We start from the raw sequence: 24,872 nt of genomic DNA, 5'->3' as shown, positions 1-24,872 counted from the left end.
GGAGAGATTGCGCTGCACAGCGCCACCTTACGACTACCACAGCAAACACACACTTCGATTTCCTACAGAGTTTGTATGAATAAAACTAATAAAAATAAATATTATAAAAAATAAAAATAATAATGATTAAAATAAATGATAAAATAAATAAATATTTTAAAAGTTTTAATGGTTATTATTACAACCCTTTATTTTATTTCACCAGGAGCTAAGGGTTTGGCACGGTTAGTGAAGCCCAAATTTACATTTAGTACATTAAACTAGACATCTCCTCCAGACAGAGCCTCTGCTCTTCAGGAAACTGCCCAGAACGAGGGAGAGATGTCTGACTGTGTCTGAAAAGCTTTTAATTATTCTTTGTGTGGTTCAAAATGTATAATATAATTGTTGTATACATGTATTCTTCTTGTTGTTGTTGTGTTGAAGTGATCTCTGAACTGAATTAAGCTAACTGAGTCTTGTTATAGCACTATTGCTCCTTTATTGAGTTTGATTGCTTCTATTGTCCTATTTGTAAGTGTCTTTGGATAAAAGCATCTGCTAAATGACTAAATATAAGGATAATCTCTGATAACAGCTCTAGCATCATTTACCTATTGCTTTAATTTACATTAAAATGTAAAGACATACATTCAAGTGTGACTGACCAGTTTCAGCATTGAGCTCTAGCCAGTATTGACTGAAATCAACAGTTTGTTCCGGTCCTCAGGTTTGACTGAGATTTGTCTGAAGCTTTCACTTGAGGACATATCAAGCCATGAGTTTGTCTTTCAGTCTGTGTGAGGTTTGCTGACACAGTTTGATGCTTTCATTTCTTTGCAACTGTTTTCATTGACAGAGAACGAGCATCTGAACCAGCGGGTGATTTCGGTCTGAAACTGGAGCTGCTTGCTCGTGGAGTCATGCTGTCGTGGTGAATATCAGCACCGCTGTCATTCCCTGTGACTTTACAAACACTGCTTTGTGAAGCTTTGCAAATCATGTGTTACAAACCAGAGATTCAGGACATGTATCAAAGCGATTTCAATAAACGAAGCTTTCTTAAAGGGCACCTGTTATGTAAAATCCACTTTTACATGATGCTTGAACATAATTATGTGCTGCCAGTGTGTGAACACAACCAGCCTACAATGATAAAACTCCTTATTTTTAATCCCCATTAAACCAAATATTTGAAATGTTTTGAATCTTCAAAGGTTAGAGGTCGATCTCAGCGAACCCATGCACCAGTGTAAAATATGTGTGTTTTTTACCTAATCTCAGATCAGTTTTATATAGTGGACACATCTGTATAATAAAAATTAATAGTTGGAGTTAATATTCTCTTATGGCCTGATTAACCAAACTCTCCATAAACAAAACAAGCCCTACAAATTAATAAAATAACACATTATACAGACACTTCATATTCATTGGTATTAGATGATTTGTTAATTGCATTTAGTGCAGTCAAACAATTAATTGCATCCAAAATAAAAGTTTTTGTTTATGTAATATATGTGTGTGTACTGTGTATATTTATTATGTATATATACACATACACACACATGCATGAATATTTAAGAAAAATATGTTAAGTTTATATATATAAAATATTTATACTTAATATCAGTTATATGAATATAAATATATACATGGAAATATTTTCCTAATATATACTGTATGTGTGTGTATTTGTCACAGATCGACCAGGCTCTCACCCCAGCCAATCACAGCGAGCTCCCTCACCTGAGTTCTGATCAACACACCTGCACATCATCACCACCTCATCAAGGCTCTCCATAAAACCACACACCTCACCACAGCCAAGCGTCCGGTCTCGTTTATACGAAGGGGACTCCTGCAAGTATATGCTGATACTGACCTGTTATTTACCTGCCTGTGAACTTACCTCTTGTCCTTTCTCCAAGTGTTGTCATCCGTGTCCTGGATCCCTGTTTGTCATTCCTGGAGCTTCATGACGAAGCGTCGAGGTGTGTGGTTCCTGTTCATCCACGAGCTCCTGTCGAAGAAGGCCACGGTTCAGTGAAAGAGTCTCATTCCCATCATACATCTCTGCATCTGAAATTACCGTTGTCATCCCCTGCCTTCACCCATCTGGACAATAAACCTTACCTTTATTTACATCCTAAGTGTTCCATCTTCTTCTGTAACAGTATTTATATAGACAATAAATATACACAGTATCCACGCATATATTATGTAAACAAACTTTTATTTTGGATGTGATGAATCGTTTGACAGCACTAATTTAATATATTGCACTTGATCAGGGGCATAACCATCATTTCAAAAGTGTTATACCTGATTTGGTTTTGTTTCTTCAGTTAACCCTGGTCTAATTGACAGGTTTTATTTTTAATCATACCTTTGTGCTTAATATGCTTTATGATTATATTATATATGATTATAAAACCGAAGGAAAGAAAGAGAGAAAAAAGAAACAAATACAACAGCTTGTCACTGGGACAGTACCATTAAAAGGACATCTTTGTACCTTATTTACCCCAAAAAGTTTCATAGTTGTACATTACGGTACATATTGGTACTCTATATGTGCACCTTTTTGAGTATAAGTTACAAAGATGTGCTTATAAGGGTACTATTGTTTATATATTTCAGATTGTATTTTGTGTGTGTCGTATGTAGAGTACATGGCACACAGTAATGGATACTTGCACATTCACATACTACTTTATTCTGTTCTGTTCTATTATACATTAGTCTGATTAGTGTATGTTAAAAGACATATCTTATCATAGACAATGCTGTAAATAATCTTTACCTCTGAAGCCTCACTGAAACTCATTCACTCATCTGTGTATTCACTTCTGCCTCTGTCTACAGCAAATAAAGTAGTGTTTGAAACATCTACATACAGGGAATAGTGACATACAGAAGAAAATAACTAATTAAGTGCACTGCTGGACAATAACCAATCATTTTTATCCTAAATTATTTTTAACACTTTAGAATGATAAACACATATTCACTATTAACTATGACTTTTGCCTCAAAAAACTCTTCATTTACTGCTTATTAATATCTTGTAAGGTAGTCGTTGTAGTTGTTAAGTTTAGGATTATGGGATGCAGAATATGATCATGAAGAATACAGAATTAATATGTGCTTAAGTACTAATAAACAACCAATATGCAAGCTAATAATTACCTACTGTAGTTAAAAATGATAGCTGAGAAGTTGTTCATCATACTAATGTTATTTTTTACTTTTCTATATTTGATTAATTATGTGTTTTCTATGATTGGTCCATGTATAATCCTACAAACACTTGTGTATTAATAGATTTTATACAATATAAAAACAGCCAGGTGTTAAAAGCCACTCTATCAGTTCTTCTCAGCTGTGAAGTGTGTTTTTCTTGTGTGTCGTCCTGATTCTGCTAACAAACCTAGGCTGACTGTTTCTTGGTCATTCTTGACAACACATAAAAACGTCAAATTAGTGCAATAATGACAGAGCACCCCTAAATGAAGAGCGGTCCTGTATCAGATCAGTGCTTGCATACTTGATTGAAATATATCATGTAGAATTGAACATTAGAGTTAAACATGTCACAATGATGCAAAAATACGGGAAAATACATTGAAAATAAATGCATGTTTGTCCAGGCAGCTTTATCTCTCCATATAATGAACATCAAAACTTGCTAATTATTCAACAAGAGCAATAGGCATGTATAAACTATCTTGTCTCTTTGAATTTTAAATCATTCTGCATTTATATACATTGCTCCATTAAAACCTCAACATGTCGAGAACACAACTGTCAATGAAAAAGTCCCCTGCGTAATCTGGGCCTCTGCACTTGAAACATTGTGCAATTATTTTAGTTTTGTGTTGTATTTACACAGTTCTGACCAGCGCGTGGCGTTTTGAGCTCTTCAACGAAGTGAATGATTTTCAATTAATTGGTTTAATGACTCAATGTTTCGAAAATCGTTGTTTCTCCCATCACTACCTGCCACCATGCGACCACAGACGTGCTGATGTGTTAACCCTGCTTCTTTATATTCAGTCACCACTGATAAGCTACTACTAAATATATTGTAGAAACTTCATGTCCTGTAAAGCTGCTTTGCAACAATTTGTATCATGAAAAGTGCTATACACATAAACTTGAATTGAATTATAATCCTAATTAGTGCGTTTAATGCTTACAGACGTTATAAAAATGAGAAGAGGCAATGTTGTGTTGATTTAGTGGCATTTATTTGATAGTACCGGACCCGGCCAAGGCAGTCTGATATGACATATGTCGTAGAAAATGACTGGTTTGGCCCAACAGTTATTGGTTTGTTTCCACAGGCACTATGTGGCGTGTGTGAGGAACAGAAGAGGTGGAAGCTGCCCTGCGTTTACAGTCTCATCTGATCCATGTCCTCCTCCTCCTCTGATACAGAGGACTCTTTCTGGACGGTGGGCATCTCTACGCCAGACTCGCCCAGGTCCCAGTCCTCATTCACTTTCTGAGGTAGACTGGCTAACAGCTCCTGACAACAGAAAACGCACCGATTAAGATTTGATTTCTTCCATTGCTCGTCTAAAAGCTTCATCTGTTTGAGTTTCCTCACCTGCTGTTTCTTTCTGTCTTTGTTTTTCACAGCGATCAGCAGGCTTTTGGTGAAGCTCTTCAGCTTTGAGAACTTCTGTTTCTGACTCTGCAGCTCATTCTCAAGAAACTGCACTTCTTCATTCTGAGGAGACATATCACCCATATTTAAACACAATATTTCAAATATTCTCCTTTTGACAATAAATAAGTTAGTCTCAGTGGATAAATAAAGCTGTGTCTGAAAATTTAAAATAATTTTCACTTTGCAAATTACAGACATGGACAATTCCCACAGGATTAAGATCACAGAAACCTCTGCAATTATTACACATGACTAGAGGTCACCAGGTAATACTAATCCTGTGCGAATAGGGCTCCAGGCTGAACATGTTCGACTGTGTGACAAGCCGAGGGACAACGGGAGGCTTTCATTTTTGAAGAGAGGTAATTGGTGCTTCTCATTCTCGAATTCTTTGTGCTTCTGTCCTTGAGCCTGTGACCCAGAAACTGATCAATTTGCCATAATAGAGGACATATAAATTACTGAAGAAGAAAACATTGGTGCAAAGTAATTTTTCTCGAAAGACTTGACACGTGTAAAGTATCCTCCCTCTTCACATCTGTCACAATAGTTTAAATTCATCTCTACCGCTGCATTTTAAATTAACCATACATTTCAATAAGGCATCTTATTTTTTGTTTTCAATAATTTATTTAACCAAACCTCAACAACATATAGAAAATAAAATCTAAGGTTGATAAAGGTGGAACAGTTGGTGCTATATTTTTAGATTTGCGCAAAGCCTTCGACACAGTTAATCTCAACGTACTTCTCTGTAAATGATCTAAGTTCACATTCTCATCTGGGCCTTTAGCATGCATCTCCTCATATTTATCAAATAGACAGCAATGTGTAAAAATTAAAGGTGTTCATTCCAATAGCTTAAACTGTACAATGGGCGTACCCCAAAGATCAATATTAGGCCCTTTATTATTTAGTTTGTACATTAATGATCTCCCACAGCAGTGCGAAGGGATAGAGGTGCAAATGTATGCTGATGATACTGTTATTTGTACACATGCAAAAACAGCAGCTGAAAAGATAAATGTTGCTACGGAAAGGATTACACAGTGTTTAGAGCAATCGTGTCTTACCTTGATCACTAGTAGAACAAAAGAGATGCTTTTTCTAAAAAGAATGCGTGTTCTTCCAATGCAGATATTTTTATAAATGGTGAAAAGATACAAATTGTTACTGAGTTTAATTATCTTAGTTTAACACTGGATCCAAATCTCAGTTTTAAAAAACATGTAAAGAAATTGGTGAGGACTATAAAATATAACTTGATAAATTTCAGACAAATTAGACAACTGATGTAGCCAAGGCTTTTATGCATGCTACAGTGTTTTCTCATGTCATACTGTCTGACATGCTGGGGTCAAGCAGGAGAAACTGTTATTAAACCTTTAAAATCTCTTTATAAACAGACTTTAAAAACTCTGGACAAAAAGCCTAATCAATATCACCACTGTACACTCTACCAGAAAACACAAGGATGTGCATCTATTCTTTAAATCTTATTTAAAATCAACTCAAATCTGTGAACACTGACACGGTTTAACAGGACGTTATCTTTACTGTTCTTTTTTGGCTCTGATAGGATGTGTATAAGTATTACTTTATTGTATGTGTTTGTTGTTGTTTTTATGTTTATCTGTGATTATGATTACCTGCCAAGGGACCGCGGATGAAAACTAGTCATTGGCTAAATTCAGTACAATGCATGAAATGGAAACATTTATGTTAAAATTGTACATGGTCCCTTTTAAAATAAATTTTAATAAATAAATAAATAAAGGCAGATTCTTTGAGCACAAATGATGACATGTAAAGTGCCGCTTGAGTGATCAAGGAATTTCCAGTTTGCAAACGTCCTTTCCTCACATCATGGATTTTCCCTCCCAGGTTTGCATGCACTGTAATGTAAACTGCCCTCACGGAGAGGAATCTGCTTTCTGCCCAGAGCAGGATCATCTGTGTCTGCCTGCATCTGTTAAGAGGGGGTAGGAACACAGCCTGAAAGAGACCACCGTGGTGTTGTTCTGTTCTGACCAACACATCGTAGCCCCTCAGATGTGGAAGTATTTCACTGCCCTCATTTCCAGACAATTTATGTTTCATGAGAGCCAACTCTTCTGACCAGCCTAGGATCAGCCAGATATCAGTGTAATTCAGTACACGGATGCCCTGGAGTTGCAAAAGAAGCCAGAGCTGCATCCATGCACTTAGTAAAGGTGTGTGATCTGATGATAAGGCTAGACCAGGCTTTGGAGTTCAGCTCCAACCCTGAAAAAATCCCTCACCTGCCTGTAGCCTTAGTAATCCTGAAGACATTGATTAGCTTGTTCGGGTGTGTTTGATTAGGGTTGGAGCAGAGTGCAGGACTCTCTAGGCCCGAACTTGCCTACCCCTGGTCTAGACAGAAAGGAAAGGACAGACCAAACTATGCTGAACTAAAATGGTCAATGATACGGGCCGTTTGCTTGGTGGTAAAGGGCTGCATTGGGATTGGGATGCAAATCTCATGGGAGCGGGCGGTTTCTTCTTTAATGAGGGCGGGAGTGGGCGGTCAAAAAAATATCACGCGGGTCCCTCCATCCCGCAATTTAGCACATACCAAGGATGATGGAGTTATGTAAACAGGTGTTTACATAGTGTTTGGTAACCCCCCCCCCCCTCCATTGTCATTTTGCTTTTTTTATGGAAATAGAAATCATTTAGTTCAGCTGGAAAACGTACGCTACACTAAACTGAAAGTGTCTGCTCTGCTCCACACAGCCAGGGTTGTCAGGTCTTCATGACAAAACTAGACCATGCCAGTCAAAAACAGCCCAAAGTAGCCTAATTTCAGTCAAATGTAATTTATGCAATATTTCAAACCTTTAACCCATGGGTGGAAATCAATCCATGGAAACTGTTTAAAAGCAGCCCAATTTGGGAATAAACACTGCATCCAACTTGGACTTGACAACGCTGCATCCACCACGAGCTGCAGGAGCCAGATTACACTGATCACGGGTCGAGAGTAAGGAGAGAGGACTGAAAAGAAGATCCTGAGCTCATTGACAAATATCTGATCTTGTAAGATGTGCTGACAAAGTTTGCGTGATTTCAAACTCGAAAATGAAAGTGAACAGTGAGCGCTCATTCAAAAGCGATTTAAATACCCACATATCGATAGCGGCTCCCTGATGCGCAAACATTTTATGAAATATTAGAATGTTTGCGGGAGCTGTGGGACTGGACATAAAAATTGCAGGAGTAGGCGGTAATGGTCAGGAATTCAGTGGGAGCAGGCGGGAACGGGATTAAGAAAACAGTCCCGCGCAGGGCTCTACTTGGTGGCATGAAGACATGTGATCTGTGGCACTGCCTCTGGGTCTAATCCCTCGCCACAATCCATGTCTTTGAGCAGGCCAGCCTAGTACAACTGCAACACCCCCATGGTGTAGAGCGACGCACCAGAATGACCTGCTGATACATACAGTATGTCATACATACATATGTATCAGGGATACATACCTTGCCAACCAAGCTAGATGTAACCCTACACAGCTAGGTATAGAAGGTATAGTATATATAGGTATAGTTTTCCTCCTGGCCAATGAGATTGATGTGTTTTCAAACATGCTTCATAGGAGCCTTATCAACCACTTGACAAACACTGGGCTTTATTAAATCTGTCTATTATTAAAGAGAAGAACATTTGTTTTAAAAACATATACAAGTATGCTGTAATAGCAGCTAATAACTAAAGAACATAAGGAATAGTTCACCCAGAATTTCGGTCATCGTTTACTCACCCTCATGTCATTTGGGACCAGTATGAAGCCTGCATTTGGGGACAGCGAAGGATTCAGAGGTGAAAGAATTCCTGATCCTGTGCTTGCAGTTCCAATCCAAACCCAAATGACTTTCTTTCTACAGAACACAAAATGTGATAATTTAATGAATATCCAGTTGGGTGGATTCATTACAGTGGCAGCATATTGTGACTCACATTAAAGCTCAATAAAGCACAAAATGGCACATTTTACATTGCTGCAATGACAGAAGAAGCATGGGAACGATGTGCTGGAGAGTGAAGCGCTAGATGGTTGGGCTGTTTTTCACCAAAATCGATCAGAACACCTGTAAAATGATCAGTGAGCTGTATGGACATTATTGTGTGCTTTATTAGGCATTAAAGTGAGTCCCTATAGTCTTCATGATCTACAGATGAAAACAAGTCATTTAGGTTTGGACTGGAACTGCAAGGAGAGGACCAATTCTTTTTTATTTCTTCTGAATCCTTCAGTGACCCAAATTTAAACAAATATATGTTCATTTAAAGAAAAAAACAAAAACAATTCGTCATCAGACATTTTTTTTACATAGGTCAGTTCCACAATTCAAACGAGTTTGGTTATTATCCAATATATTATCCAGAGATAATATGACAAAAAGTCATCAAAATATTTTTATTCATTTAAGTTTTTAAAAGTTATGATTTCGTACATTTTTGGTGGTGATCCATTACCATCCACAGGATTGAGTCTTTTAAATTTGACTATTTTGGTCATGTGCTTGGACCTCACTCAGAGTGATTAAATGTACAATTCAATGTTGTGTGTGACAAAGAGATTTTCACATTCATTACAGAAGAGTGCAACACTGTAGCTAGATAAGCCCATAGTGTTTGGTGTTTCTGCCATGGACCTCTCTAATGTCAGGTGCGCATCTTTCACTCTCAGATTTGACCGATGTTAATGTTTTATATTGATTAACTCAAAATGGATTAATTATGGAATTAGCCTGTTTACCTAACAAATAAATCATTATATTTGTTATATTCAAATAAATAACTGTTATATGACATTTGATTTTATTCAGATTTGGCATTTAATGGAGAATGGCACACTTCAACTGGGATTTCGGAGGAAATGACTTTGGTTTTAGTTTAGTTTAGCAACTGTATGTACGTTGTTTCCCTTGAAATATCAGTTTCAAACCCATTCTGATGGTACACTGACCTCTAATAAGGCAAATGGTCTTTGTTTCTTTCCCACACTCTGGAAGTAAGTTTGGTGAGTGGGTAAATTGCCTTACGACAGCTCCACAGCCGCAATAATACACAAAACTGCATACAGTTGCATTAAGGGTAAATAATAGGTAAAAGAGTGACAGCATTGACTTTTCTCCCCCAAATCTTTCTTTTTAAATGTAATGTATAAACAATCATTCTTGTTTAAAGTAATAAAACATCAAGTTATATGTCAGTAAGGTAGGACACAGAGAAAAGGGAAAGAAAAAAGGATACACTTAAAAAAATGCCAGGTGGTAAAATGCTCTAAGAATGTAAACCATCATTAAACCACGACTCCTGGATTCGCCTGGAACCTGTTATATAGCCAAAATCATCATTATAAATGCCATTATAAATTTGTATAAATATGTCAGGGCTACAGATAAAAAAAAGACTAGGAATATGCTAATGTATGTTTTACATTACAGGCAATAGTTCCCAGGTTCATTTCTGAATCAAACATAACTGGACAATGACTCGCAGTTCAGTGAACTCAATCTGAGCAATGAAGTGATTTCTCCAAACACTCGGCCTAACATGGTAAGTTACTTGTATTGTGTGTTTATTGTCGCAGTCTGGACAGGACACGGTGTAAAGGGAGATATGAGTTCTTAAAGAGATAATCTACCCCAAAATGAACGTTCTGTCATCATCTACTCCCCCTCGTGCCATACCGAACTCATATGATATTCTTTTGCATTTTCTGCAGAAGAAATGCATACAGGTTTTGAATGACAATTTGGGTGAAATATCTCTTTAAGCTGTTGGCAAAGACCTGTGTTTCTTTACATGGCAATAACACAACAAAAGTGATTCTCTGAAAACAAAAGCATATGGAGCCAGATCCATTTGTCCTGGTCATTGTGGGGTTTTTCATTATTATTATGCAGCTCTTGACTCTCGGCTTACCCTGAACTCTAAGAGGTTTTGCATCTGTTCCATCTCAGTGGTCAACATGTCACCATCATCATCATCATCATCTTCTTCTTCAACGATTTCAATCTTCTAGAAGAAAGTTTCATGTTTGAGTTAGCATTAAACCGTTAAACTGTTTGGTTATGTTGATGAATATGTGCTCATACCACATGTTTAGCAGGGGTGGAACCATCTGATTCATCGTTCACTTCATCATTTTCTTTCAGATATAAATCACTGGCTCCATCTTTAAAAAAGGCAAATGTACAATTACTAGACATAATGGCTTAAAGCAATACTGTTTTCTGTGTTAATGATGTAATTAAAAATCAGTACACCGCGTGCATAATTATTAGGCACGTTCATATTCTGATGATATTTTTTTTCCAAGCACATTTTACCAATACCAAACCACATAAATCTTAATAACTACTATTCATTTTGTATTTAATCATTTATGAGTGATTTATAATTGTCCATGAAGGCTGGAAGTGAAAGACTCCTTGTATTCAGGTGTGCAGAATTATTAGGCATGTTTACTTTTACAGATAAAATGAGCCAAAAAAGAGGTTTAACTCAAACTGAGAAAAAAGATATCATCAGAATATCAACGTGCCTATTGCCTAATAATTATGCACGCGGTGTAAGTGATCTCATTTATCAACAGCATGAAATCATCCCCACCATCAGACAAACAGAGTGACATGACGTCATTGTGTTCGCTGGCCTCTCCCAGCTCTGGAGTCTGGCGCTCGTCTTCAGGGATGTGAGGGGAATGAGGTGCGGTCTGATTTGGGAACGTGACCGGCCCTCCTTTAGGCGGAGGAATTTCAATGCCCATCAAACGGTACTTCCTTCTGCGGTTACCGATCCACGTCTGGCAAACACAGATTTCAGAAAGACCTTAAGCATTAATGATGACTAGGAAACAATGGATTTTGAGAATAATGTGAGATAAATGTAAAAAGTAGGGATGCACCGATAATCGGACGATAATGGCTTTGAATGTAAATATCGGCATCGACCCGATATGAAAAGTGATGTTGATATGTCTTGCCGATAAGAGGAATACGTTAACTCACGTGGGCTCAGGGTGTGCTAGTGATTAGATCACGTCAGCAATGTTTTAATTCCGTAGGGGGCGCTGGTGGCCTACTTCTAATAAAATGAAATGAAAATAAGCAAATAACATTTAGACTGTGTTTCTGATTAAATAAAGCAGCAATTAATGTCATAAAATCATGAGTATGTTTTGATTTAAAGGTCAGAAGCTATAGCTTACATGAACAAACAAAACAAAATCACAAACATGACACTTGTAAATTAAATAATTTATACCGATTTAATCGTTAATGTGTATTATGTTATTTTTTTTAACAAATTATGAGCTCACTCTGAAGTATGCTTGATGTTATTTTAATTTCTTTTATGTTCCTTTTGTATGTTTTAATAATAATTATGTCAATAAAAAATTGTTCAAAAAAAACAAAAACAAATTATGAGCTCTAAAAGATTTTCAGAATTTTTACAACTCTTTTGCTTTGGACATCTACAAATGTTACATTTTAAAATAAAATGTTAGGGTTAATACTGCATCTTTCTGAAAAAAAATGCAGTGATTGATATATAGTTTATTTATAGTTATTTTCAAAGCTTCAATGTATTCTCGTTATAAAATAACTTCATTGTTGTTTATTTAATTCTAACAAGTTCTTGTTAAAAACTAACCAAAATAATGTGCTTGTAATTTCCACACAGAAGAGACTTGGTGTTGTTTCCAAACAAAAGGAAATATATCGGTATCGGCATCGACTATCAGTCAAAAAGTGTTGAAAAATATCGGTATGTCGGATATCGGCAAAAATCCAATATCGTGCATCCCTAGTAAAGAGGCATCATTTTATATGATAGAAGTCATATGATTGAGAAACAAGGTTATGCAATATCATGAGAAAAGTGTTGTAACTGTAGCTGAACTCAGATTAAGAATCTCTAAATGAGATTTGGTAGAATTGTACTTTAGATTATGATTTACAAATAAGCAAACACTGACATCTGACCAGTGTTGGGTAAGTTACTCTAAAAAAGTAATTAATTACATCTTCAACAGTGTAATTAGATTACTGTACAAATGACTCTCTCCAAAAAGTATTTAACTTCTTAATACTAATTACTTTCTAAATCCTAGATCAACCTGGACAAGTTAATGATACAAGAATAGACATGAAACGCTTCTTAATTCTTTCAAGTAACTACATAAATTATTCTGCTCACACTTTAGAGTATAATTCTCACTATTAACTAATTATTAACTATGGTTTTTGCCTCAATATACTCCTAATTAATACTTAGTAAAGTAGTTGTTAAGTTTAAGAATTGGGTATGATTAAGGATTCAGAATAAGGTCTTGCAGAATAAGACATTAATGTGTGTGTTTTTAAAGTAATTATAAACAGCCAATATCTAGTAATATTCATGCTAATAACCAACTAGTTAATAGTGAGAATTGGACACTAAAGTGTTACCAATATTCTTATTAACTCAAAGTATTTAAAGTGAGAAGGTTACATAAAAGCATGCATTTTAAGTTTAGACTTTAAATTTGATGTTAAATCCACTATTGTATTGTATATAAATGCTCTACAGTCTACACACAGTAGTGAGTTCAATTACATAAGAAGTAACTGTAATTAAATTACAGAAAATAAGAGTAATCCCTTACTTTACTTCTTTAAGGGAAAAGTAATTCAATTACAGTAACTAATTACACCCAACACTGCATCTGACATCTTTATACTGTGTGTGAAGCTTATAAAACTGGTGGATATGGGCGTAAACACCTTGTATTAGAGCAGTAGTATGGACATTAGCACTTAAAAACTCCTTGTCAAAACTCAAGTTTTGATGCTTTTGGTCTTCATATGTTAGTGTAGTTTAAGAAGTTTGACTTATATACTCTCCTCTGGCAGCAGGGACCCAGAAATAAGATGACTCTCAATGCACTGCAGACATTCTGTCCTAATGCTTTTTTAATGAGAAGACAGACAGTAACTTAGAGACAAGGACAATTTGACTGAATACCATTGAGAGTCATCCTCTCTCTTGACACTTTTTGGAGTAGTATAGTTTGTGTAAATAATAAATAATAGTGTGACATTATTTTCATGAAGGTTTGTGATGTGATGCTGCATCTGTTCAATAGTCAAATGTCATATCAGCCAGAGAAACAAACAGCTGCTTGGGGAATCAGTCGGGAAAATGCTTCTATTTAAATTTTCTTAGAATTATGAAGTATGAAGTAGGAAAGTATGAAACTATGTTTGCAAGGGGAAAATGTAATATTATTTATGCAAATACAAAAACAACAATGTTTGGTATTGTGTCACTGTATTACGCAGTTTAGGTATGAAAAGTAAAGTAAACCGATTTCAGCCCAGACTCCTGACCTTGATGATTTCAGTGTCCACACTGAGCTCACTGGCCGCCGCTGAGATCTTCTCTTTGCACAGAGAGCCCAGGCTGGTCATGCCGTTATCCCAGTAGCGCTTCAGCATGTACAAGTCTCTGTCGCTGAACTGCGTCCTGTCCTGCAGCTTAATAAACACTACACCTTTTATTAAAGCCATCATCAGAAGCTGACAGTAAAGTCTGATGTGCTAGAGAAGAGCCTCAGCACATCTCAGGCACTCACCGTTCTTTTCCGTGAGTTATTGTGAAGCCAGGGAGCCGACATGTTACTTGTTACCTAAAGAAATACAAGGAAAAAAAATGCTCTGTAGGCTGTTCAGAGATTAAGACACAGGCTGTTTTTGATCCTGTCAGTAATCTGCTCATCTCCATGATTAAGGTGATCCTGCTGAGAGGATCGACCCTCTCATAAAATACTGAGACCAAATGTTTTAAAGCAACTCTATGTAATGTATTTTACTTTGAAATGTCCGTTTCAGAATCGTTACAGATGGTGCACTGACTTCTTATAAGGCTTGTGCTTCTTTCCATCACTCACTCCAAACGTCTGTTCTGGGAATATTATCAGTTTGGTGAGCAGATATGAAATTCTGTAAAAATGTATCTGTACAGATAACCACTGTAATCATTTGTCACTGTGAATTAAACTCAAAAATACTAAACATAACTACATAGAGTTGCTTTAAAGCACTAGTTCACCCAAAAAAAACAATTCTGTCATCAGCAATTTTCCAAACTTTCTTCTGTTGAACAAAATAATGTTTGTGACAGAACAGTTGGTAGCCATTGACCTCCATTGTAATGAAAACAATACTATGAAAGTAAACGAGGAACACTGTTTGGTTACCACATTTTTTTAAACTTAAACTTTTTTTTTTGTTAATACTTTTTTAATCTTGTTTTGTGTTCAAAATATAAAAAAAAAAAACTCACACAGGTCTGGGTGAACTATCCCTTTAACTATTAGTAATTTATTACTAATTTATGGTTAAAAAAAACTATATAAATTAAAAAAAAAACTTTCAAAATGAGTGGAGAAAATGAACTGACAGCTTTCATTCAAAAATATTTAAAAAATATTAACAGAGACATTTTAATACAATAGGTTCAGGTGAGCATTGTTTGAAGTTAATGTAATACGTTTTAATATTCTGTAATTGTTAGCGTATAGTGAAATAGATTTGGCTTTCAATTATACTGTACTGTTGAATGGCTATAATTACTGATTTTATCCCCATAAACAAAAAAAACAAAAAACTATTTAATAGATGCATCAATATCAGTGATTCCGGCTTTCCTTCATTGTACTTAATAAAATCTGTTATTAAACAAATATTTAAAACATATATTTTCAATGTTGTTTCCCATCCAAAGTGAAATAAACTCATAATTACAAATTTTATATTGAGGGGGCGGTTTATTAGTTATTGTTTCTTAAATGATGGAGAGCCCTAGTGTTAACCTCATGGGAAAGGGCAAATTCATTTCCACTGAACTATGAATTGTCACATTGTTTAAATGTGTAGAATACACATACGCTTGTTTTTTTTCAACAACCAGTCAAAATGTACAGCAGGGCATGCAAATTCGATTCGTGGGGACATAACTACTGATTATAATAACTCATACTGTCTTTTTACACCTCGCGCCTCCCAGGTTCAGGAAATAGTCCTCTGTAAAATGCGCTGCACACACTCCAATATTTGGGTTGAGCTGTTTTGGAACAGTGTTGTAAAAACCACTGATTTCTAGTTGTGTCATCTTGGGAAGCCCAAACAAAGTACTTCCGCTTTCACAATGAAACACAGCGTCTCCAGGACATGGCGCTGGCGGCAGCAACAGTACTACAACGAGAATAATAGTTACGCCTTCTTTCATTGCGTATACGTTTGGGTGGTGTTTTGCAAATCTTCCCACACCGTGAGGCGTGTTTAACTGAGCCGTTTTAGGGGGCCTTGGTCGAGTCGTAACTTTTATAAAGAATATCTCTTTGGTTTAGAGAATTGAGTCTTTGCAACTTCAGGGATCTTATCTATGCACGAACAGCTTGTAACTCTCCAAAGACAAAGAAAAAAAGGAAACAATTGCATCATATGACCCCTTTAATATGATTATGCTTGCATGGTTCCTACACATTTTCCATTTCAAAATTACATACTTGTCCAGACTCAAATTTCCAAACCTCTCGGTAGATTTTCAGACCATATTTCATATAAATGGTTCATAGAGCATTATTTTCAGCTTTATCTTTGGTATATAGAAAAGTCACCAGTAAATATTCTTATTTTCTCAGGGGTTTTTTCATTGATTTTCTCAAAGTGACAACATACAGAGTCCCTAAAATAATAATAAAAAAAAACAATACCGACTTTTACATGCATACAAGAAACTTTTTGGAGCCCAAGAGAAACTATTCACATGTGCATGGTAATATTTTGCATGCTAACACATTACAATTTCTAGTTTTATAAAACCTATTTCCTTTGTGCATCATTGCCATCTTACTATGAATAAAACAAGAGCATGGATGCACATGAATTAACAGAGATCTACCAGATCAAACTGTTGCTCTTCTTATCAAGGCCTGATGTCCAATTTAACACATCCTCTGTGGCGGCACACAAACCATGACACGAAATGGACTGAAGGCATAACATTTGCCAAGTTCAAGGGTCTATAAAAAAAGACTGGTACTGTTTCAGATTTGTCTTTCATTGGGGCAGTAAGCCATATTTCAAGGCCTTCGGTATCTTTAATGCATACTCTGTGGCGGTCAAGAAACCACAAGCGAAATGTGCTGATGGCACAACAGGTGGCTCAGTGTGCATTGTCCTATATGCTGAATTTAATGGTTCACTGTATGCACATAAAAGTCTGTATATTTTTTATTTTTGCAAAGGTCCTTAAGGTTATGTAATACGGTGCTAAGAATATAGTGTGAAGAAACCCAAATGCTTATAACATGCATTTTGCATAATAAAAATATGCACCTTGAATTCATCCAGTCATATTTGGCGATCACTAAACAGCTGCCATGAAACCTCCCTTCTTGTAAGATACATTTATTTTCATTAAATTCTTAATTTTCTATTATAAAAAAACGAAATAGGGTCAAAAGTCTGGAAACGCAAATATTTTTCCATACTCTGCTTTCTTTTTTCCATATTTTTCCAGACCTGGAAAACACTTAAGTCAAATTCCATACTTTTCCAAACCCTGTGCTTGCTGTGATTATGAGCTTAATCACATTGTTTGGATTGAAGTATTGCATTTATATGAGGTAAAGATTAATCGTAATTCTGTCAAAATCTCATTGTAATTGCATTAAGAGGGAGCATGTAAATGCTAGGGCTACGACGATAAATCGATGCAGATCTTCCGAATGCATCAGGATTCTCTGGAAAGGATTCTGAGCTTATATTTTAACTCGCTCTAATCTAGTTTTTATCCACACACTCAAATGTTGATGAAGAAGAGCGCTTGTGCGTTTGGCTGAGTCTGTAATTTAACATCGGCTCAGAATGCTTTTATGATGCGAGATTAATGTAAACATTTTTTGAAAAAATGTACTAACATTTTTCTGCATTTTTAGAATTTTTGCTCATCTTGATGTTTCCATCCAGCGATTTTTTTTAAGCGATATTCCAAAATGCGCATAAAAATAGGTGGATGGAAAAATAGCTTATGATAGCTTACCTTGAGGCAGGGGATTCTGGCAGACGTCTGCGAGAGCAGTTTCAGCGGGAAGCTGCCGGGGGACGATGTTCTACTCAGTAAAGAGCTGCTGGTTTGACATCCCTTCTCTCCAAAGAGAGCAGACCTTGAGGTGTTGAGCCCCGGGCTGTCACTCAGCGAAGAGGAAGCTTTCCTACACTGCATCTGCACGGCCATGTTGGCCAGCTCCTCTTCTCTGGAGTACTCGTCCTCAGCGTCGGCCGTCTCCATCGCGATCGAGAAGACCTCAGTCGCCTCGACCGGCCTCGTCTTCCTCGCCGGAAGGTCTGGAGGCCGCTCTAATCCGGCCAGAGTGAAGACGTGCTTAATCTGAGCGGCGGCGTCTGCAGGAGCGCGGTGCGCCGCGGCGGTTTTCTGAGGCCAGGACGCATGCTGCGAGGCTCGGCTCGGCGGGGCCCAGCTGGGGGTCATGACGTCTCTGGAGGGGAAGGGTTTGAGCGTCTGGCTGCACTTGAGCGCGCTGGAGCCGCCGGGGATGATGGGGGATTTCCGCTGCATGGCGGGCGGCTCCATTTCTGCGTGCGAGGGCAGTGGTTTCGTTGCTGTCCTGTTATGAATAGTAGCATCGAAGCAGTTGGCGTAAATGCCCGTTAGAATGACGTCGCTGAGCGGGGAGGAAGATGAGGAGGAGGACGAGGAGGACGAGGCCTGCGGGGGGAGGAGGTGGGTCACCGCAGGGCCGCGCTGGATGCTCCGCATGGCTGCCATCTCAGCCGTCAGCACTGAGCCGGCGACGAGCGCACCGGCGGAGCCACACGAAACATGCTGATGGGACAGCGCTTGAGCGCCGACTCCGTTCTGATCCGCCTTGGACGCCAGCTTCCGACGCTTGTTCCCTACCCATGTCTGAAACCACAGAAGAAGAGAAACACACTGCCATGAGGACAAGTTTGAATAACTAGATCTATTTCATCAGAAAAGGAGGATGTTTACACGATGTCCCTGCTTTTTTCTAGACTTTTTCTAGAAAGAGCAAAAAACTCAGTTCTTGAAATTCGTTTGCTGTGTATCCAAATAAAGGGATTACATGCCGAGATAATAGCAATCTTCTTTACACTGCAAAAAAAAATGCTTTTCTTCTTGATTTAAGAATTTTTTGATATCTTGGCTGGAAACAAGACAAGTAAGAAAAGCATTTTTTGCAGTGTATTCTTATAAAGTGCAATAAAGTGCTCAGTGCATGTTAAAATCAGCAGAGGTTTCGGTCACGCAGGGCCTTCCTCAGTGTTCACAAACTATTGAAACGGTTCATTTTTAAATTCAGTTCCTCACATATCAACACATGTGTATGTAATCAATTCAATTAATGAATCAATAACAGATCAGTTACTTCATTGGCAATTTACAAATATATCCAGAGGAGATAAAGAAAAGAGAGATAGAAAGAAAAAAAATCAATCATAATCTCCATATAATCTATCATAATATAATTGACCAACATAAAATGAATACATTATAAAAAAACTAGACAGATTTAAATCTTCATTCAAACCATTTGGTTGTACAGGGTTAAGACGAAAATTGGTCAAATATAGTAGGATGGATTGTACGGAGATTTTGATTGACTTTTTCTTTCTCTCTTCTGTATCTCATCTTGATATATTTGTCCTCGCGCCATCCCTTCACCCACACCTGACACTGAGCAGTTTATAAGAATAAAGAAGATTGCTAATATCCCGGCATGTAATCCTTTTATTTGGATACACAGCAAATGAATTTCAAGAATTGAGTTTTTTTGCTCTTTGGTGGATTCTATTATTGATTTGAAATCATGTTACATGTGAATGGAACCAAGCGCAGGATCCTCCTTTTGTTCATTTTTTGACACTTGCTTTTTTCTAAAATTCTAAACTCAAAATTTGTGAATAGAGTATATCATCAGAATACAGGCTTTGAATGAAGAACAGATTAAATAGATTATACTTTCCTTAGCAGAAACTATTAAATATTTTTTTAACAATTTCAAACTCCAATCAACATGCCAATGTAATTCCTTTTGTGGCCTTGATTTTTATACTGACTAACCATGTAGTACGCACTAGGCCTTTACATCATCCATAACTGACATGGTTTGTCCGTCTTGGCTAAAAGCCTCTTTCTAGAAGCTGTTAGTGAGCTAATAAAAAAGTCAAATCAATACTTTGTGCCCAATAATTACTCGCCATGTAATAAACAGGAGAATGCACAGCCAGCCTGTCGTTATCACAAAATGATCTACATTATAACTTTTTTATCTTCTGTCAGTGTTTAGAAATACACTAGTATATAGATGACCATTAAGCCATTAACACAAATTAAAAGACTCCTTTTGAAGTCATTGTTCACTAAAAAATGTTTTAGAGTTTTGGAGTAACTAAGCAAAGATTACACAGAAAAGGTTAGTATTTTATTCACACCCATTTTCAGAGCTTCAGTGAGTAAAGATTTCAAATGCTCTGTTTTATATTATGTTTGGCCATTTTATAAATATCTGTCTTGGCCAATCACCACACTCACTCAGTCATCACTTGTAATGCACATTTTTCATGTTTTAGTGAACTGCATTAGCATAATTTTTAGTAAACACTGTTTAATAATTTTTTATTTAATTATCATCCTGCCCTTTAGATATAGGTATCGGTCACTGAAAAACCCATGATGGTCGGCCACTAAATAACAACATAAACAGCTCAAACCATCTGAAATGAAGTGTTACATGAATAAAACAAGCAGGCTTACTCTAACCACGCTGAAGTCGAGTTTGGTCTCTTGCGCACACTGCAGGATGAGCTGGAAGCAGCTCTTGCTCTGATTGGTCATGCCGTTCTCATAATAGCGCTCCAGGATCCGCTGCTGCTCGGCTGTGAATACAGACCGCAGGTTCATCTGCAAGACAGGAGAACGTCATGCAAAGAATTAAATAACTTCCTACTGCAACAGGCAAAGCCATATTATCCTCTGTGGCATAATGTCTGCATTTTTGTTAAATGATTCCTCTATATTATTTGAGCTTCTTTCCAGTCTCATCTCATCATAGCATCATGTCAAATGTCTTGCGACTGTACTCTTGAAACAGTGGCTGGGTTTCCATCGAACTGTGTTTTGAATGTTTCTCCCACATCTGTGTTAGGGAAAATCAGTCCTCGTTATCTGAGCTCTTTCACTCATGTGGCAGCATCTTCCAGCAGTATATATTACACTATTTATAACTGCTTTAGTACAGCATTGAGGTCATTCAGCTGCCCCGTGGCAAACAAGTAAGGCACACTTCATAACTTGCTTGATTTTATTCACATTTTTATTGAGGACTATGAAACACAGAGATGAGTCAAACTTTTATTCACTTTTAACTAGTGCTGTTAAATGATTAATCGCGATTATTCAAAATAAAAGTTTTTGTTTACAAAATATATGTGTACTGTGTATATTTATGTATATATAAATACACACACATGCATGTATATGTTTATATTAAATATATTTATTTATAATATAAATTATATGAATATAAATACAGACATGTAAATATTTTCAAAATATATACTGTATGTGTGTATTTATATATACATAATAAATATACGCAAAATACAAACATATATTATGCAAACAAAAACTTTTATTTTGTATGTGATTAATCGTTTGACAGCACTAGTTGTAACATATATCACTGATAGAGTTTAAAGCATTGAACCTGCAACAGTCCTTTAGTGTAGCTCACAGTTGATCAGTTACACCTCTTCATTCATAATAAAACCCCAGTGTGAGTAATAACTCCATTGCTTTGTTTAGGTCTACTGTATTGTGGCACTGATGCTGTTTGCAGTGTGAATGGCTCAGAGCCGGTCTCCAGTGAAAATGCACTGAGCTGCAGACTCACAGTGTGAATGCTCCTCTTTTCCAGCCATTTTTCCATCCCTCTGATGGATGTGCTGAGAGACCCCAGGAATCAGGCTGAGCTGCAATTAATCTCAACATACAGCAGAGACGCACCACCGCACGCAAGTCTATTCACAGCAGCGTCCAGCCATCGTGACACTTCTGACTGCTAAACACACACGGCCTGCTCGCTCCAGCACAGACCCCTCAGATCTGGAAAAAGACAGAACACAAAGGTTGCTCTTCATTAAATTACTAATATTATTAGTAGTATATTCAATCTTTTATCCATTCACAGATATGCATGAACTCTGATTTAAGCAGCACTTAGAAAAAAACACAATTATTTCAATCTAAAATAGAGGGTAACACGCTATTTTAAGGTGTCCTTGTTACACATTACATGTACTCTATTATAATAACAATAAATTATGCATAATTACTAACCCTAAACCAAACCCTCATCCTAACCCTAACCCTACATTAAGTGGCTTACATGTATTAATTAATATTACTCAGTACTTACAGGCACATCTCAGAAAATTTGAATATCGTGAAAAAGGTCAATATTTTTTGTCACTCATTTCAGAAAGTGAAACCCATATATTATATAGATCCATTACACATAGAGTGAAATATTTCAAGCCTTTATTTCTTGAAATTTTGATGATTATGGCTTACAGATAATGAAAACCCAAAATTCAGTGTCTCAGAAAATTATAATATTACATAAGATCAATAAAATAAAGGATATTTTAAACAGAAATGTTAGGTTTCTGAAAAATATGTTCATTTCTATTCACTCAATACTTGGTTGGTCCTCCTTTTGCATGAATTACTGCATCATTGCGGCGTGGCATGGAGGCAATCAGCCTGTGGCACTGCTCAGGTGTAATGGAAGCCCAGGATGCTTTGATAGCGGCCTTCAGGTCATCTGCATTGTTGGGTCTGGTGTCTCTCATCTTCCTCTTGACAATACCCCATAGATTCTCTATGGGGTTCAGGTCAGGTGAGTTTGCTGGTCAATCAAGCACAGTAACACCATGGTCACTGAACCAGCTTTTGGTATCTTTGGCAGTGTGGGCAGGTGCCAAGTCCTGCTGGAAAATGAAATCAGCATCTCCATGAAGCTTGTCAGCAGAAGGAAGCATGAAGTGCTGTAAAATCTCCTGGTAGATGGCTGCGTTGACTGTGGACTTCAGAAAACACAGTGGACCAACACCAGCAGATGACATGGCAGCCCAAATCATCACTGACTGTGGAAACTTCACACTGGACTTCAAGCAACATGGATTCTGTGCCTCTCCACTCTTCCTCCAGACTCTGGGACCTTGATTTCCAAATGAAATGCAAAATTTACTTTCATCTGAAAAGAGGACTTTGGACCACTGAGCAACAGTCCAGTTATTTTTCTCCACAGCCCAGGTAAGATGCTTCTGACGTTGTCTCTGGTTCAGAAGTGGCTTGGTAGCTCTTTTCCTGAAGACGTCTGAGCGTGGAGACTCTTGATGCACTGACTCCAGCTTCAGTCCACTCCTTGTGAAGCTCTCACAAGTGTTTGAATCAGCTTTGCTTGACAGTATTCTCAAGCTTGCGGTCATCCCTGTTGCTTGTGCACCTTTTCCTACCCAAATTCTTCCTTCCAGTCAACTTTGCATTTAATATGCTTTGATACAGCACTCTGTGAACAGCCACAGCTTTCAGTAATGACCCTCTGTGACTTACCCTCTTTGTGGAGGCGTCAATGTTCGTCTTCTGGATCATTGCCAAGTCAGCAGTCTTCTCCATTATTGTGGTTTCAAAGAACAAGAGATACCCAGAATTTATACTGTAGAGATGGTCATTAATTGAAACTCAAATGTAAATATTCTAATATTTTGAGATACTGATTTTTTGACTTTCATGAGCTGTAAGCTCTAATCATCAAAATTAAAACAAACTTTTGAAATGTTTTACTTTACATGCAATGAATCTAAAATATATGAAAGTTTCACTTTTTGAAATAAGTTACATGAAAAAATGAACTTTTTCACGACATTCTTATTTATTGAGATGCACCTGTATAAGTATAGTTACAATGTAACAAGGACACCTTAAAATAAAGATTACCATTCATGGTAATCATAGTTCCTGCCATATTTATTTGTTGTTATGAAAATAAAACTTAATGTCACACTTTATTTTAAGGTGTCCTTTTACAGTGTAATTATACATTTAAGTACTGAGTAATATTAATTAACTATGTGTACTTACTGTATGGTTAGGGTTAGGATTAGGGTTACTTGCATGTAATTATACATAATTAATTGTTATTATAATAGTAAGTGCATATGTAACGTGTAACAAGGATACCTTAAAATAAAGTGTTAGCAAACTTAGTTCTGTCATTCAAATAAACAGAAAGAGAGAACAATCATGTGACTTTCATCATAAAGTGAATCTAGTCAAATCTTAATCTCGTCAAAGATAAAAGATTGCAGTGTCTTTCAATTACATGAGCAGAGTTCAACTGTGTTGACAGAAGCACTGCACAGTGTGTGTGTGTGTGTGTGTGTGTGCTGTTGTTGTGATGTGTGTGTGTGTGTGTGTGTGTGTCGTTGTGATCTGTGTGTGTGTGTGTGTGTGTGTGTGTGCTGGTGCTGATGCGGTTTAGCTGCAGTGCTAAAGTCTCCATCACCCCGCGCCATTACAAACAGTCTCTCATCAGTCACACACACAGCTCGGATTCATGTGTCAGGGCTGTAGATGTGCACACAATGCCGATGTTTCAGTGCTATCCCGTGGAGCGGAATCATAATAATAGCCTCATCTCAAACCGATAACCGGGCTCATCACGAGACTGACCGCTGTCCGCCGGGGTCACAAACTGAATCAAAAGCGTCACTAAACTGAGGTAAAGTGGTAAACGAAACGAGAGAGATTGCTGACAGGCCCAGGAGGCCACGCGCGAGCCAAACCCACCACGCGAAACTTTTATTATTATTATTATTATTATTATTATTCTGCTTTGCTCGAAAAGCGACGCTGGTCTAAACGCACTGCGCGCGCTGTGAAGGAAAACCGCTGAGGAGATTAAACCGGAGAGATACCTTTTGTAGAGAAATGAACGAACCCCTCGAATTCAGCAGATTTCCTTACCAATCCCCTCACTAGACAATGAAATCAGAACGTCCGATCATCAATTCTAATCATGATCGT

At 37.2% G+C, this 24,872-nt stretch overlaps 1 protein-coding gene across 8 annotated transcripts; it reads right to left on the bottom strand.

Moving 5' to 3' along the window:
* Positions 1-4,211: 4,211 nt before the first annotated feature.
* LOC306883038 (highly divergent homeobox-like) lies at positions 4,212-24,872 on the bottom strand. 8 transcript variants are annotated; one of them, XR_013785314.1, is made up of 14 exons: positions 24,764-24,840; positions 21,676-21,887; positions 20,538-20,684; positions 17,781-18,665; positions 14,308-14,361; positions 14,063-14,209; positions 11,301-11,493; positions 10,784-10,863; positions 10,611-10,706; positions 9,936-10,015; positions 9,649-9,755; positions 8,440-8,557; positions 4,595-4,717; positions 4,213-4,513 (listed from the first exon to the last, which is right to left on the bottom strand). XR_013785314.1 is itself a non-coding variant. In XM_079438097.1 (11 exons), the coding sequence occupies exons 2-11, from the start codon at positions 21,709-21,711 to the stop codon at positions 4,379-4,381; spliced, it is 1,896 nt and encodes a 631-aa protein (XP_079294223.1). In that variant the 5' UTR covers positions 21,712-21,887; positions 24,813-24,870; the 3' UTR covers positions 4,213-4,378. The 8 variants fall into 8 exon arrangements, 5 of the variants coding, with proteins under 5 accessions (XP_079294223.1, XP_079294224.1, XP_079294225.1 ...); XR_013785315.1 differs by having other exon boundaries at positions 4,218-4,513; positions 10,611-10,703; XR_013785313.1 differs by lacking the exons at positions 9,649-9,755; positions 9,936-10,015 and having other exon boundaries at positions 4,212-4,513; positions 24,764-24,860.

This window comes from Barbus barbus (assembly GCF_936440315.1).
Source record: "Barbus barbus genome assembly, chromosome: 17".
NCBI lineage: Eukaryota > Metazoa > Chordata > Actinopteri > Cypriniformes > Cyprinidae > Barbus > Barbus barbus.
The sequence above is the reverse complement of the archived record's forward strand: the minus strand, read 5'-3'. Positions and strand labels throughout refer to the sequence as shown.

Coding starts and splice junctions, on each gene's coding strand:
- LOC306883038 (XM_079438097.1), bottom strand. CDS start 21,711: ATGGAAAAATGGCTGGAAAAGAGGAGCATTCACACT. Junction 20,685..21,675: donor AAAAGAGGAGCATTCACACT/GTGAGTCTGCAG, acceptor CCTGTCTTGCAG/ATGAACCTGCGGTCTGTATT. Junction 10,707..10,783: donor CCACCCCTGCTAAACATGTG/GTATGAGCACAT, acceptor ACTTTCTTCTAG/AAGATTGAAATCGTTGAAGA.